General features: G+C 43.1%; 1 protein-coding gene across 1 annotated transcript; it reads right to left on the minus strand.

Moving 5' to 3' along the window:
* UBE2S (ubiquitin conjugating enzyme E2 S) lies at positions 1-14068 on the minus strand. Its single transcript, XM_081836941.1, has 4 exons — positions 13638-14068; positions 7969-8116; positions 4703-4893; positions 1-522 (listed from the first exon to the last, which is right to left on the minus strand). The coding sequence occupies exons 1-4, from the start codon at positions 13638-13640 to the stop codon at positions 232-234; spliced, it is 633 nt and encodes a 210-aa protein (XP_081693067.1). The 5' UTR covers positions 13641-14068; the 3' UTR covers positions 1-231.

A 14068-nucleotide genomic window follows, 5' to 3' on the forward strand; every position in this document is an offset into this window, starting at 1 on the left:
TTCTTAAGAAAAAAAAGGCATTTAATAGATTTTTCTGCTTTTATAATTTAAATAACTTAAAGACGGAAAAGAAGAAAAATCTGACAAGGGCGAGACAGACTTGGACTGTAGCCTCAACGTGAAGGTGGGAGAGGAAGAGAGAGGAGAAATGGAGAATGTACTTGTGGAACCCCAACGCCCACCACACCCACCCACCCTGTGTGCCAGACCCCACCCCGTCCCCGCTGGCCCCTAAAGCCGCCGGAGAGCTCGCTTCTTGTCGGTCTTCTTCTTGGAGGCCAGTTTCTTGTCCCTGTCGCCTGCATGTTTCTTAGCCATGGGGCCTTCCCCAGAGGCACCGGCCGAAGAAGAGCAAGGCTCGGCAGGGTCCTTGGTGCGCAGGCCGGACGAAGGCTGGGCATGGATCTCCGTCAGGAGGCGGGCCCGGGAGGCATATTCCTCATAGTTCTCCAGCAGGAGGCGCCCTGCTTCCTCGTTCAGGGCCGATTCTGGATTGGGATGGATCAGCAAACACTTGATGGTCTACGAGGGGAACAAGGAGCGAGGGCAGTCAGAACCAGGGGAAGGCGAGACATTATCAGAGTGTCAGGCAGAGAGCCTTCTTGGCAGTGGTGCCCACCCTGTGGAACACCCTCCCACCAGTTGTCAAGGAAATAAACAGCTATCTGACTTTTAGAAGACATCTGAAGGCAGCCCTGTTTAGGGAAGTTTTTTATTATTGATCTTTTATTGTGCTTTTTATATCCTGTTAGAAGCCACCCAGAGTGGCTGGGGAGGCCCGGCCAGATGGGCAGGGTTTAAGTAATAAATTATTTATTTATTTATTTATTTTATTATTATTATTATTATTATTATTATTATTATTATTATTATTTGAGGGAAAGAATCCAGCAAGCTCTGCCATTGGCCAGCCAAACAAGGGCGTCTCAGGAAGTTGTGCCCACTCCCTCCCAGGAGCAGCAGCAGGACAGGAGGAAGACCAGCATGGTCTCAGCCACTGCTTGGCTGCTGCTTCCCTCTGCCCCAGCAATAAATCTGCTTCATGAACCAGTTGTCTTTGGACTGCTAAAGTGAGGAGAAAGATGCACTGACCCCTGTCAGCAGTCAGTGGGTCACAAGCTGCTAGGCACCCTTTTACATATTGCCTGAATTTATTTCTATTTATTTATTTATTCCATTTATATATACAACCTTTGTCTTCCAAGAAGGTCAATGTCGTGTACAAGGTTCTCCTCCCCATTTCATTCTCACAACAACCTTGTGAGGTAGGTTAGGCTAAGAGCTTCATGGCTGAGTGGGGACTTGAACCCCAGTCTCCCAGGTCATAGTCCAGCACTCTAAGCATTATACCACACTGGCTGCCTTCCCCAATGTGGTGCTCTCCTGATGTTTTGTACTGCAGCTCCCTTTGGCCGCACCAGCTGACATGGCCAGTAGTTGGGGCTGATGGAAATTGTAGACAAAAATTTCTGGAGGGCATCAAGCTGCCCATGTGTTGCAAGTTGCCCTTTGGAAATCATTCAGTTCTAGAGACAGGGCGTAACTCTGAAGCAGACTTGAGTTCTGCCTGCGGAAGTTTCTCACTCTCAGCCCGACACCAGATTCAGATTAAAAAGTGGAGCCAGGAACAAGGTACTCTATTATCACCTCGGTACAGATATGTGCTTGTGAAAAAGGAGTGTTGCTGGTTTGAAAGTGCCTGTCAAAAGCTCAAAGCTTGTGGGAAGTGAATGAGTTAGAGAAAAGGCTAAGGAAGCAGCAAGCAAACTTCCTGAGCTGCAAGTGTTTTACTAGCAGGGATATTATAAGTGGATGATTTCAAAGCAAGATTCTTCTCTCATACATTCTGAGGTGGAACAGACAACAGGAACTGTCCTGCATTGCAGTATGTTTTTTTCCTTAGTCACCATGATGGAGAGCTGCAATTCAAATCCAGGAAAAAGCAGCTAATATTCTGGGGCCCCAGGAGCACCAAAATACTGTGGCATCATCTATCCCTAGCTCCCACAGAGCCCTATCTCTGTTGCTTCAAAAGTTACCTAACTTAAAGATTGGAAAGGTGGTAGGAAACTTAGAAAGGAGCAAGTTTTTATGGCCGCTGACTAAGGTGTTTTTAACTTACTCATCACCTCCCTTTTAACTGATTCCTTAAATTTAAATACTTCAGCATACTGCCAAAATATTAAGAGTTGCTTAGACCTATCCACTTGCATGGGAAGAACCCATAAGAAAATGGTCATATTCCCAATGACAGGGGCAAACCAGCACAGCATCAAAACTAGCAATCAGTACTGACCGATTAACACATGCTCACTAATCAACTAAAGTTTTTGTCAATTAATCTACCAATTAATGCTTATTGCTCTGTTTTAAAATGCTTGTGCTGCACATTCTCTCTTCTTCCTGCCTCACTCTCTTTCAGCCCACCAATTATCACATCATTTCCTTGAATGCTTGGGTGGACCCTTGGTTAGGTACAAAATGGGGACAATCTAAAAATGACCTGGTGGTTTCTGAACACAAACTTCTCCAGGTACACAAAAGTCAAGTTGCCTATTAATCAAGAATAATCACCATCCAGCCCTCTAAAACAAGAGTTAAAACAAAAGCTATAGGAAACCCTATGTTAACAGGCTACTGTAAATATTTGGATACATTTATTATAATGAAATACAGGGTCCGGTGGCACTATATAAAAGAATTTTTCTCATCATTTATTTTGCATGGCTTCATCGTGTAAAACTGAATCCTCAGCTTTAGTGCTTTTTTTTTAAACCGCACTATCGTATTGTTTTGTGTTTTTAATATATTCAGTTTATACTTTGGGTTATTTTTTAAAATAACATTAACCCAGGTACCTTTTTTTTTTCAGGAGGAGGGTGGAAATTGGCCTGCTTGAAATAGAGATATTAGAGATATTAGGGTGGGAGGGATGCATGGCACTTGGTTTAGAAAACTCTGCTACTGTACAGCCCCAGCCAGCACAGACCACCTGGTCAGGGATGATGGGTGCAATGACACAAACCTGGAGGGCCACATGCTCCTCATCCCTGCCATACAGAGAGATTTTAGGAAAGGTGAAAAGGAAAAATGGCACTGAGCCCTTTAGTGCTCTGCGGCACTTATGGAGGAAGGTTTCAGAAGGGTGGGAAGGGACAATTGGTGTCTGTTTAGGCTGCTTTTTGTTCTGTGCTTTTATTGTAAATTGCCTGGGGTGTTCTATACATCAAATTATCTATACCTCTTTTAAACAAAGCCAGGCACCACAATCCCCTGTTCTCACTGCCAACTTGGAAAATGAGGCTTTGGTTCCGGAATGCTGGTTTGTGGCATGCAGGAAGCCAGTCTTCAGCACACAGGCAGAGGGCAAGCCCTAGCCAATGACTGCTCTCCCCAGGGACAGCGTGGCTGATGCCAACTTTATTATCCAATCAGCACCAAGGGAAGTTTTTCTTCTTCTCCTAAGAGATAATATTATAAATATTATATTATAATATTACAAACAATTTATTATTATTATTATTATTATTATTATTATTATTATTATTTAATGTTGAATGCTGTATTGTGTTTTTAATATTCGATTGGGAGCCACCCAGAGTGGCTGGAGAAACCCAGCCAGATGGGTGGGGTATAAATGTTGTTGTTGTTGTTGTTGTTGTTGTTGTTGTTGTTGTTGTTGTTGTTGTTGTTATTATTATTATTATTATTATTATTATTGCCATTTCTTTGTTTATTGCTGCTTTTACTTTTGCTTTTAGTTAATGTTTCTTTTGAAATTAAATTAAATTTGGATGTGATTTGGATGTAATAATAATAATAATAATAATAATAATAATAATAATAATAATAGTGTTGCTGTGTGAACTACCTTGGAAGCATCAGTGGAAAGGTACTGTTGGAAATCTTTTAAATAACTAGTTAAAAGAGGGCAGGCTGGCTGGGCAGCGTGCCAAGAATCAGGTTGAACATCTTCTCAGTGGAGATCATACCCTTATGAACCAATCCCTCCAAGTAACAACAGGTTGCCGCCACCTGAATTAGATACCCTGTGCTGGAACACAGGAGCCACATGACACCAAACATGAAAGGAAATGAAGAAGCGGCACTGAAAGACACATCCTGACTATTAACAGAGAGAGGGAGGTCTCAGTTTGCTCCAGCACCAAGTTTGTAAACTGCATTGAAGTTTGTTAAAAACTTAATTAAAATTTTTAGCATGAAAACAAAGTCCAGAGGTCTGGTTTAATGCACTGATGCCAAGAGTTAAACAGTTCCTGGTTCAATGCTCTGCCATGACGCATCACTGGACAGCTTTGGCCAAGCCATTTTTCTCTGTCACTTGAATGGGACATTTGCAGGACACTTCATGGTAGGTTTTGCTTTAGGTTGAACCATTCTCCCCACTGGCCTAGATAAGCCCAGGACCAAGCAAAGAGAGGGACCATGGCTCAGAGGTGAGACACGTGTTTTGCATGCAGTTCAATCCCTGGTATTGCCTACTGAAAGGATCTTAGGCTCCAGGCAAAAGAAATGTATCTCCCTACTTGAAACCCTGTCACACCAATACCAAGCAGTATAGAAAGTACTGGACGATAAGACTGACCAGGTGAATTAACAATATTAACAATTTTTGGTTACACCCCAATTCAGGACCCAAACATACCATTTTGGGATGTAACCCAGTAAAAACCACACTCACCAGCAGGACATGTCGGATGCCCAGTTCCGCTTTCCAGTCCTTCTTGAGGACGTTGACGCAGATCTCGCCATTGGCCCCCACGTTGGGGTGGAATATTTTGGTCAGGAAGTAGCCTTTGGGTGGGCTGGCTGGAAAGTCTTTGCCGAGGATGAGCTTCATGCGGAAGAGGCCACCGGAATATGGGGTACCCTCTGCAGCAGGAACAGGAGAAGGGTTGTCTCAGCAATACTGCAGGATGGCATCTCCCACTCATTGTACCCCACACATGGTTTAAACCACAGCTCAGTTATCTCTGATGTCCAGCTAACTATTTTGCTTTGTTGGCGGCCTGATCCCAAGGAGTGCTCCCTTTTCCCATATGACCACGTCTCCACTTTTTGAGAACGCCAATATGGCCTCCTCTAGATTCCATCTTCTACAGCAGCCATGATGATCCACAAGACATTGGGAGCTAAAAAAGATGCTGGCCAAGCTATTGGTACCTGAGTGTTGTTTATGATGTGGTTGGTGCTCTGTACCACATTGGGAACAAATTATTTTGTAAAAATTTGTATACTGCCCTATTCCTGCAGGTCTCAGGGTGGTTCACAAGATAAAATCATGATATAAAAACACAGAATACATAATCAAAATAAAAACAAGAACAATCCAATAACTCCCCCCTCTCAAGCACATTATAGGTAAGGGACCCATGGACAATTAAGTTTAGTCAAAGGAGATTACGTGGTGTGGCACTCATCTCTGCTTTCAGGCCAAGGGAACCAGTGTCTGTCTACAGACAGCGTTCCAGGTCATGTGACCAGCATGACTAAACCGCTACTGGTGCACGGAGGACTGTGATGAGTGCCAGAGCGCATGGAAATGCATTTACCTTCCCACTGCAGTGGTACCTATTTATCTACTTGTACTGGTGTGCTTTCGAACTGCTAGGTTGGCAGGAGCTGGGACAGAGCAACGGGAGCTCACTACATCAGGCGGATTCAAACTGCCAACCTTATGATCAGCAAGCTCAGTGGTTTAGACCACAGCATTATAACACCCCCCCAACAAATGATATGCCTTGTCAAAAACTGTGGAATTTTCACTGAAAAGGAGGGGAAAGTAATTTGACTCCTAAATTATTATTTTCTTGGACAGTGTTCTGAGGCAACAATGGTTGATACTATCATCATCCTCACGTCTCTGGATTAGCAGAACTTTCTTCTATTACCGTTGAATATGTACTTTTATTCCTGATTCAGCCCTGCTTAAATTCAGAGAAAACCTCTGTTCTTCTTTTCATGTATTGTATCTGAAGTCCCAGAACTTAATACTGGTTGGTCACAAGACAAAAAAAGATGGCATTTTAAAAATTAATAGTTAAAAGTTAAAGTTTATATAGGCCCAGATGAAATTATGAGTGTGTTATATTAAAACGCAAAATGTTTCTGTTTTCCCATTTTATTTCTGGTGTGGTTTTATTGCTAGAAGACAGACATTATATGGTCTTGCTGTGGAAACTGAGAACTTGGTATTTCAATAAAACTGAATCTTCTCTTCAGTTAAGAGAGAATGTCCCAAATGTTAGATAAAGCCCACCATACCTCTGTTACATTAGAGAACTCTTCTCTCTCTGAAACACCACGTTTAGAGATAAAAGATTCTACTTTGGGCAATGAGGCTGAGAAATCATAGACAGAGATTGTAAATCTGATACAAAAAAGTCTCAAGGTTCCTCTTGGTCTCAACAATATTTACAACCCAACTGAAATAAGGAAGGATTCTTAGTGTACAAGGAGGAAAAAGAGAAGAAACAATCCAGAATTTTGGGGTTGTCATTATAAATTAATGAAAGGCTAATTTTTAATGAGTATATTATTCATATGTGTCTAACTGAAGGAGACAAACTAGAGTGTACCCTAATTTTTGTACCCTAATTTTGCTTCCTTTTTAGAATTATTTAGCCCAGTTTTGCTTTTTCTCCAGCAACTCTCCTGAATACTGAAGGCTTGCTGACTTCTTTTTTTAAGGAGCTAACTAATAAGTCTGGTCCCCCCCCCTTTTTTCTTTTAGCCTTCACCCCAAGCCCTTTTCTGGGGCAAGGTTGTCTACTTGCAAGGCAGATATTTTTACTCCTCTCAGCACAAGCTTCATAGGGGCTAGATTTTTCTTTTCCCTTTTAATTTCCAGTTTGGGGCTCCAGGATTCATTCACCAGTTGAAACCAGTGGACCTCAACTTTGGTAGATATGGACCCTCCTGTACATTTCTTAGAACCAGGGGTGGGAAAAGGGTTAATTTGGTTTTATTGCTAGAAGTCTGAAAGTATATGGTCGCGTTGTGGAAACTGAGAACTTGGTATTCCTAGAGAATTAAAACTTCTCTTCTGCTAAAAGACAGAATACTGGCCCAATGGGCTGTCTCCAATGTTAGCCCTAGACCCATTTATATCAATGGGCATAATCAACACAGGCCCGTTAATTTCAACACATCTACTCAGAGTATAATTTAACTGGATACACCCCAATAGTCCTGACCTCCTGTATTCTACTTCAGTGTTATGTCTGCACTGAGCCACGGCTCAAGGCTGCAGCTTGGTTCCAGAGCTTCCCTCCGCCTACAAGACCCCACACAACTGTCTTATTTCTAACCACAAGGTTAGAATATATAAATATATATATATGTATTATATATACATATATATTATACAGTCATACCTCTTGTTACATTTGCTTCAGGTTAAATCTTTTCAGGTTGCGTCCTGCGGCAACCCGGAAGTACCGGAAAGGGTGCGCAGATGCTCAAAATGGTGTCACGCGCATGCACAGAAGCGGCAAATTGTGACCCGCGCACACGCGGGTTGCATCTTGCTCATGTTGTGAACTGGGCTCCAGAACAGATCCCGTTCGCGACCAGAGGTACCACTGGAAATACCTGCATGCTATAAGCAGCACAAAGGTATCTGGATTCCCTCACAGGAGGTGCGGAAGAGAGCTCCTTTCCCCATCCTGGAAGCAGGTGACGGGAACAAGCTCTCCTGGACAACATAGGAATATTGATGGGAAGCTAAATTTAGGCTGCCTGTGGAGAAGAGCCCCACAACCCCTTAAAAGAGTCACCTTTCCATTCTTGCTTGGACAATGCCACCTGGCACTGTTGCCCTTTTCACAACAACCCATAAGCTAGAGCTCTGCTGTACTTGATGCAGGTACTGCCCTCTGCCTCCTAACCACATGCTTTTTTTAAAAAAGGAGTCTCGGAAAGCAAACCCCACGTGCCCCTTCTTACCAGGTCCTTCAATGGTAACTTGCACATCTGTGATGTCCTCCTCATTAGGGAATACTTTGATGCCTTCGGGTGGGTCTGAGGTCAGAGTGGAGACTTCCCTGTAGACCAGCCGAATCACGTGGGGAGGCAAATTTTCTACATTGGAATTCTGCAGGACAGAAAAGGTGGGAGAGGGAAAAGCAAAGAAGAATATGGTTCTTAGCTGAAATACAGTCCCTGCATGGATCTGCCACCCGCTACTCTTGAAGGGGGAAGGGCTGACCAATATTGGGAGTGACAATGTGCTGCAGAATGCCTGAAAAGTTGCATAGAGGGTGACCAACAGATCTACCCAAGAGCCAACAGCAACACAGAACAGGAAGGCCAGCTCTAGGCACTAGTAATACTCAGATTTACTTGGGGGAGGGAATGGGAAGGAAAGCATGGTGCATGTAAAAGGTGCTTACTTGGGTCAAACAATGTCCCAATGCCTTGGAACACACACACCTGTGGAGAAACACCACCATCCAAAATAAGCCTCCACTTCCTAGTCTTCTCCCAGCAAAGTCAGTGAATCATTAAATAGCTACTTGCTTTCCAAGACATGTCACTGGAACACTGTCTTCTGCCAGCATGCCACTTGAAATGCTTACTCCTAAGTAATCTCCCCATAACCCACATGAACCTGCCAATTCAAGCAGCAACGCAGTCTGCTTCCTATGTTTACTCACAAGTAGGCTCCCCGAAAGCCATTTCATGCAGCAGGAGGATGACAAAACATAGGATCCATTTCAAAATGCACTTTCTTCTGATTAATTCTCACTCACCAAGAATTATGCATGTCTTATTTTTAAAGTAATTTTTTGTTGATGAGCCCCCGACTGCAAAACCCAAAGACAGTCTAATTTCTCTCCACTAAAAAACCATGTACCTCTAGCCTGAAAAGACACACCAACACACAGACTCAGGGAGAGAGATCCAAGGCAAAACAGCACAAATTAAAATGTACTTTTGAACAGCCACTCACCTGCCTGCACATGGCAAGCAAGAACCAGGGATGCTTTATAAACTGGAAGAACCCTTTTTAAAATGAAAATTAACACTATCTATCTATCTATCTATCTATGTGCGCATAAGCTCATGGGCAACTACACTGTATACTGCAAGGCAGAAATAAACACATATGGGAAGAGTGACATGAAGACACACCCATCCCAAATAGCAAAGGCGCATCAAATTAGACAGAGTAAAAGAAAAAGGAACAGCTTGTTTGCGCAAATTGATTTATCTTGTTTCATTTATCAATTGCTTCCAAAGGGATCAGAAGCCCAATGGTAAGTATTTTAAAGCAATATTACATCCCTCATAGCGGCAATTCTTGAAAGCACAGGCACAATTCCTCCTCAAAACTGCCTGAGTGGAACTTCCAGGGATGAGGAAAGAAGGGATGGGAAGCAGCTACTTTGCAGCCCTGAGCTCGCAGTCCTTTGGTGGAGCACAAACTCTCATAACTGTCAAAACAACAAGGCTAGATGTGTTACAAAGAGCCAAAGTCACGTTGGCTCAAGAATCCCAGCATTCAAAAGTACTAATTGGTGGGGACAGTGTCAAATCCTACATAAAACCCTTCCACCCCCAAGGCAAATGCTGCTACTTGAGAAAAGCCAATGTGGGTGAGTGTGGTGAGGACAGGGAGGGCTGTATTAGGATCAGAGAGGCAAGTTCAGTCACAAAGCCCACTGCGTGACCTTGGGCCGATCACACACTCTCAGAACAACCTACTGTGCTTCACAGTTTAATTGTGAGGGTAAAACAGGGGAGAGTGAAATACAAGAATCATGGGCACAGCCCTTGAACCCTTTGGAGAAGAGGCAAGAGTAAAATGTAATAATGGATTGAGAAAATACACTAGCAAGGTAGCTTTCACAGCAAAAGTTGAATCTGACTTCTCAAAAGTCTGCTGCCAATATTGCAGCACTGCTTTCAAACACAACAAATCTGGAGTGGCTGGGCTTTTTCTAACCCTCTTTTGCACACACGGGTTTGTATGTTTTTAATTTCAGGTGAGAAACGGGGTGAAAGCAAGCAGAGAAACACACAAATTAAGCAGATACCTGAATGACAGTTTTATTTGGGGCTGTTCAGATGGTGTGTGACCCCCCAACTCAAATGAGGTAGCCAGAAAGAGATGGGGAGCAAGCCTCAGGCCTACAGTTTCCCAATTCACTCTCCTCACTTACTAAGCCAATGGACAAAGGCAAGGGATTCCATGATTGTTCAAAGCAGAGATTAAATCTGGCAAAGCAGAGGAGATTCCCCATTCAAACAAACACAGGATCTCTTGGTCTGTTAGTCACTTTTTCAGTGTGTGTGTGTGTGTGATAGTGAATGAGTGAGTGAGTGAAATAGAGAGAAAGAAAACATACAGGAGAAGGCAAGTCTGCTCTCACCTTTCACCCCCCCCCCTAATCCTGAGAACACCTCATCTAAACAGCCCCCCCCAATTGCTATTTATTTATATTTTGACACCTGTCAACTGTAGATCCTCATTTGTACCTTCAGAAGGAATTAAGTGGCCTGCATTGCCAGCAAATATTGACACACAAAAGCAGGACAATTGCGAAGGAAGAAAACCTTTTGTACTTAGGTTACGCAGTCTTTAGGCAAGGAATGCCTTAACTTTTCCCTCAGACACAGTGTGTATTTGTGGGTGTACAATTTTTGTTACTTGGCTGTCATTTCTACAAACACTCCACCTCAGTTCAACATCATAGGGTGGCTATTTGCAGCCTCTGCTTCTCAGACCAATTCTGCACACACCCTAAAGGTGCCCACATACATCTTCCAGAGTGCTAAAGGGGTTGCCCACTTGCCATTTTAAAAGGAGCAAGCTGACCTAGCTTCCAACATGCACCAACTCTTCCTGGGGAGTTCTTTCCCATCTCTCTCTCTCTCTGACTCCAATAGAAACTAAGTTTTACTACTGTAGCGTACATAGACACAAAAGCATGTAGCCCCAAACTGAAAAATAAACAATTTGGGTCACAGTCTAACTCAGACTCTCTATCAATCTTGCATCCTCAGATTATGTTGGACTAGCTAGCAGGACCAGTGGCCAGGGATGATTTTAGTCCAACAACACCTGGGGACCTAAAGTTGTGAATGGCTAGTCTAATTAGTTAACTACATCCACAGCCTCCTCTACCAGAAATACAGAGAAGGCCACATTTAAACAGAACACTCCACAATACCATTTCTGATCCCATCTGGATCAAAGCAATGTGTCCCACGTTGCTGGATGTTTTTTCCTTGGGATCCTCCAAAGCTAACAAAAATCAGATTCCATGCCAGGCTCATTCTAATGGAACTTAAAACACAAAGTCACCAACAGTGGGAATGCTGCCCCCAAAGGGCATTTCAAGAGTAAACCAATAGTAAGGATGTCAAATGGCAAAAATGTATCACCCTTGGCTATAAAGGAAGACATCAGAAGAGGCATCCTAGCATCTCTTTGGAGTAACTGTAAAATAAAGTACCAACACTCAAGAGCATACAGATAAAGAACACACTAACAAGGAGAAAAATATTACACACCACTATGTATTGGCTTTCTACATGGAACATTTTCATTTCTTCCATAAAAGTCGTCACTTCTGCTTAAGTTACAAAGTGCTTAACCTCCACTGACACACACATACACTATGTGCTGAGAAACGACCAATGGTTTTTGATAGATTACAAAAAAATAAAGTTATCATGGAAGCTCAGTCCTTCCCTGCACACAAAACTGCTGCCTGTGTATAAACCATCTGCTGGGGGGTGGGGGTGGGGAAGAGGAGAGAGCACTGCTTGCCAAGGATTCGTCCCATGAGAAAGAGTTTACAATTAAACACATCTGAAAGCATGTAAGAGGTCAAAGGACTGCGCAGGTCTCAAATACAAGATGAAAATTTAAAAACATGTATGCAGCACTGCACATAGAAAAATATACCCAAGGGAACCAAAGGCCTAGACTGGAACAAATCAAGACAAAAGGTTTTTAAAAGGCTAACCAACTTTATAGACCTTAAAGAAGTACTCTTACAACTCCACTGAGTAGAAGAGTTTGCAAAAATGGAGGATTTTGCTTTGAGAGAAAGGGGGAGAAGGAGAAGACAAACTGTTCAGAGTACTGCTGTATCTTCCTAAATCCTCATACTACGAAAAAATAAAACTACTCAGAAAGCAAACTCTAGATGCCTCCCAATACAATCCTATATGTTTATTCAGGAGCAAGTCTCATGGTGTTCAATGCCCAGGATTCCAACCTTAATAAAGAATGTCTGAGATGTTTCCCCATATGTAAAAAGAACAATCCACCTTTTCTATTATGTATTATTTTGTACAAGTGATGACTTTCTGTGTTTGCAGCAAGGAATAGGCCTTTAGCCCTGCACCTGGAAATCAAACAAAATACAAGGTATTTTGGAAGCCACTGGAAAGAAATACATTCTGTCTTTCACTTATAAATCAAACAATATAAAATATGCCTCAACAAATATGATCCAAACAGGGAATGTATTTAAATTCTAGAAAAGCAAAGGTGGCTATTATCAAAATGCATTATTTACCCTGTAAGGAATCTATTGTCCCAAATAAATATCTGAGGATTTTTTAAAGACCTTGATACTCTCAATAATGTGTGTTTTTCATATGGAACATGCATCAAGGATGCCACAGCTCATACATCCAAGAAAGGAAACAGGAGGAGCAAAGTTGTAACAAAGGATGGAAAATATTGTGGCAAGTGGGGAATTAAGTTTTTTTCAAGTTTGACTTCCAGTGTGGGTAACTGCCCACACCTCCTATACAAAAATTATTCCTCCCATAAACACTTTTAAAATGTCCGACTTCATTAGGGTTTTATACCAGGGATGGAGAACCTGCAGCCCTCCAGCTGTTGTTGGATTCCAACTTCCATCATGCCCAGTCAACATGGCCAATGGTCAGAGATGGTGGCAGTAGGAGTCCAATAACAGCTTCCCCACCCTGCTTAATTTAAACAAATACTCAGAGAAACCGGCATCACTACATCTGTTATACTTGCACCTCCATTTTTAAATGCCTTTCCAGTGTACTCATTCCACACCAAAGAATATGGGCCTCTTTCACTATATTTTAAAATGAGTTCCTTTAGGAACTGAGAAGCTCCTTCTGAATGTTTCTCTTTCTCTTCATATTTCATCAGTAGCTCCTCTATTAGGATTCCTCCTCTATCATGACACCCCTAAGCCTGGCACTAGATCTTAACCCACACCTGACACTAGATCAGGAAATTCCACCCTTTCTCTACACCAGGACTTCAACAGGCTTCTCACCACTCGCGCCACAAACACTGAGATACCTCCAATGCTAAATCCAAGTATCTTATTACAAGCAAATCCTATACAGAACCCCACTCTCAGATCCCTTCCCCAATACAAAACCATAACCTTGGAACCCAGCTGAAAACAGTTTCACTCCATACTCCTGGATTTTGCCTACAGGCACACAAATGTGAACAGATCCCCATGTTACCCATCTCCTGAACCTTTGATCGTTATTGTGCAGAAAAGTCACATGCCACCAATCCCAACCAAGTTCTGGTGGGTCCCAGAACCAAGGAGAAAACTTCAAATTAGGCATGGGCAAACGAGCCAAAAGCCACTCACCATTGTGTAGGGTCTGCACAGAGGATTGTAGAACAGCACAACCTTTAGAGGGCTCACATACGCACCTTAGTCTACACCTAAAATATCGTGCGCCTACTCCTAACCTGGGTCAGGAGCCCCCTACCCCTATTGAAAAAACGCTAGATACTAGGGTTTAAGAAGTTCCACCTTTCCCATGCATTTACGGGGGGGAAACCAGATGTTCCCCCCACCCTCCTCCTTCTCCACGCTGTTACCAACTCGCTTATGCCACCCTCACTTTAATGAGGGTGGCCGGTGCCCAGCAAACGTTTTTATAACCCTCGGCCAAAGCCAGCCACACCCCTTTGGAACCCCAACCGCCCAATCAGGCCCGTTAGAACGGAGGGGGTCCGTTCCTCCCCCCTCCCTTCTCGGGTGCTCTCCTCGCGGAGAGCCGTTGACAACCAATG

Source organism: Podarcis erhardii (genome assembly GCF_964252035.2).
Source record: "Podarcis erhardii genome assembly, chromosome: 13".
In the NCBI taxonomy this organism is placed as follows: Eukaryota; Metazoa; Chordata; class Lepidosauria; order Squamata; family Lacertidae; genus Podarcis; species Podarcis erhardii.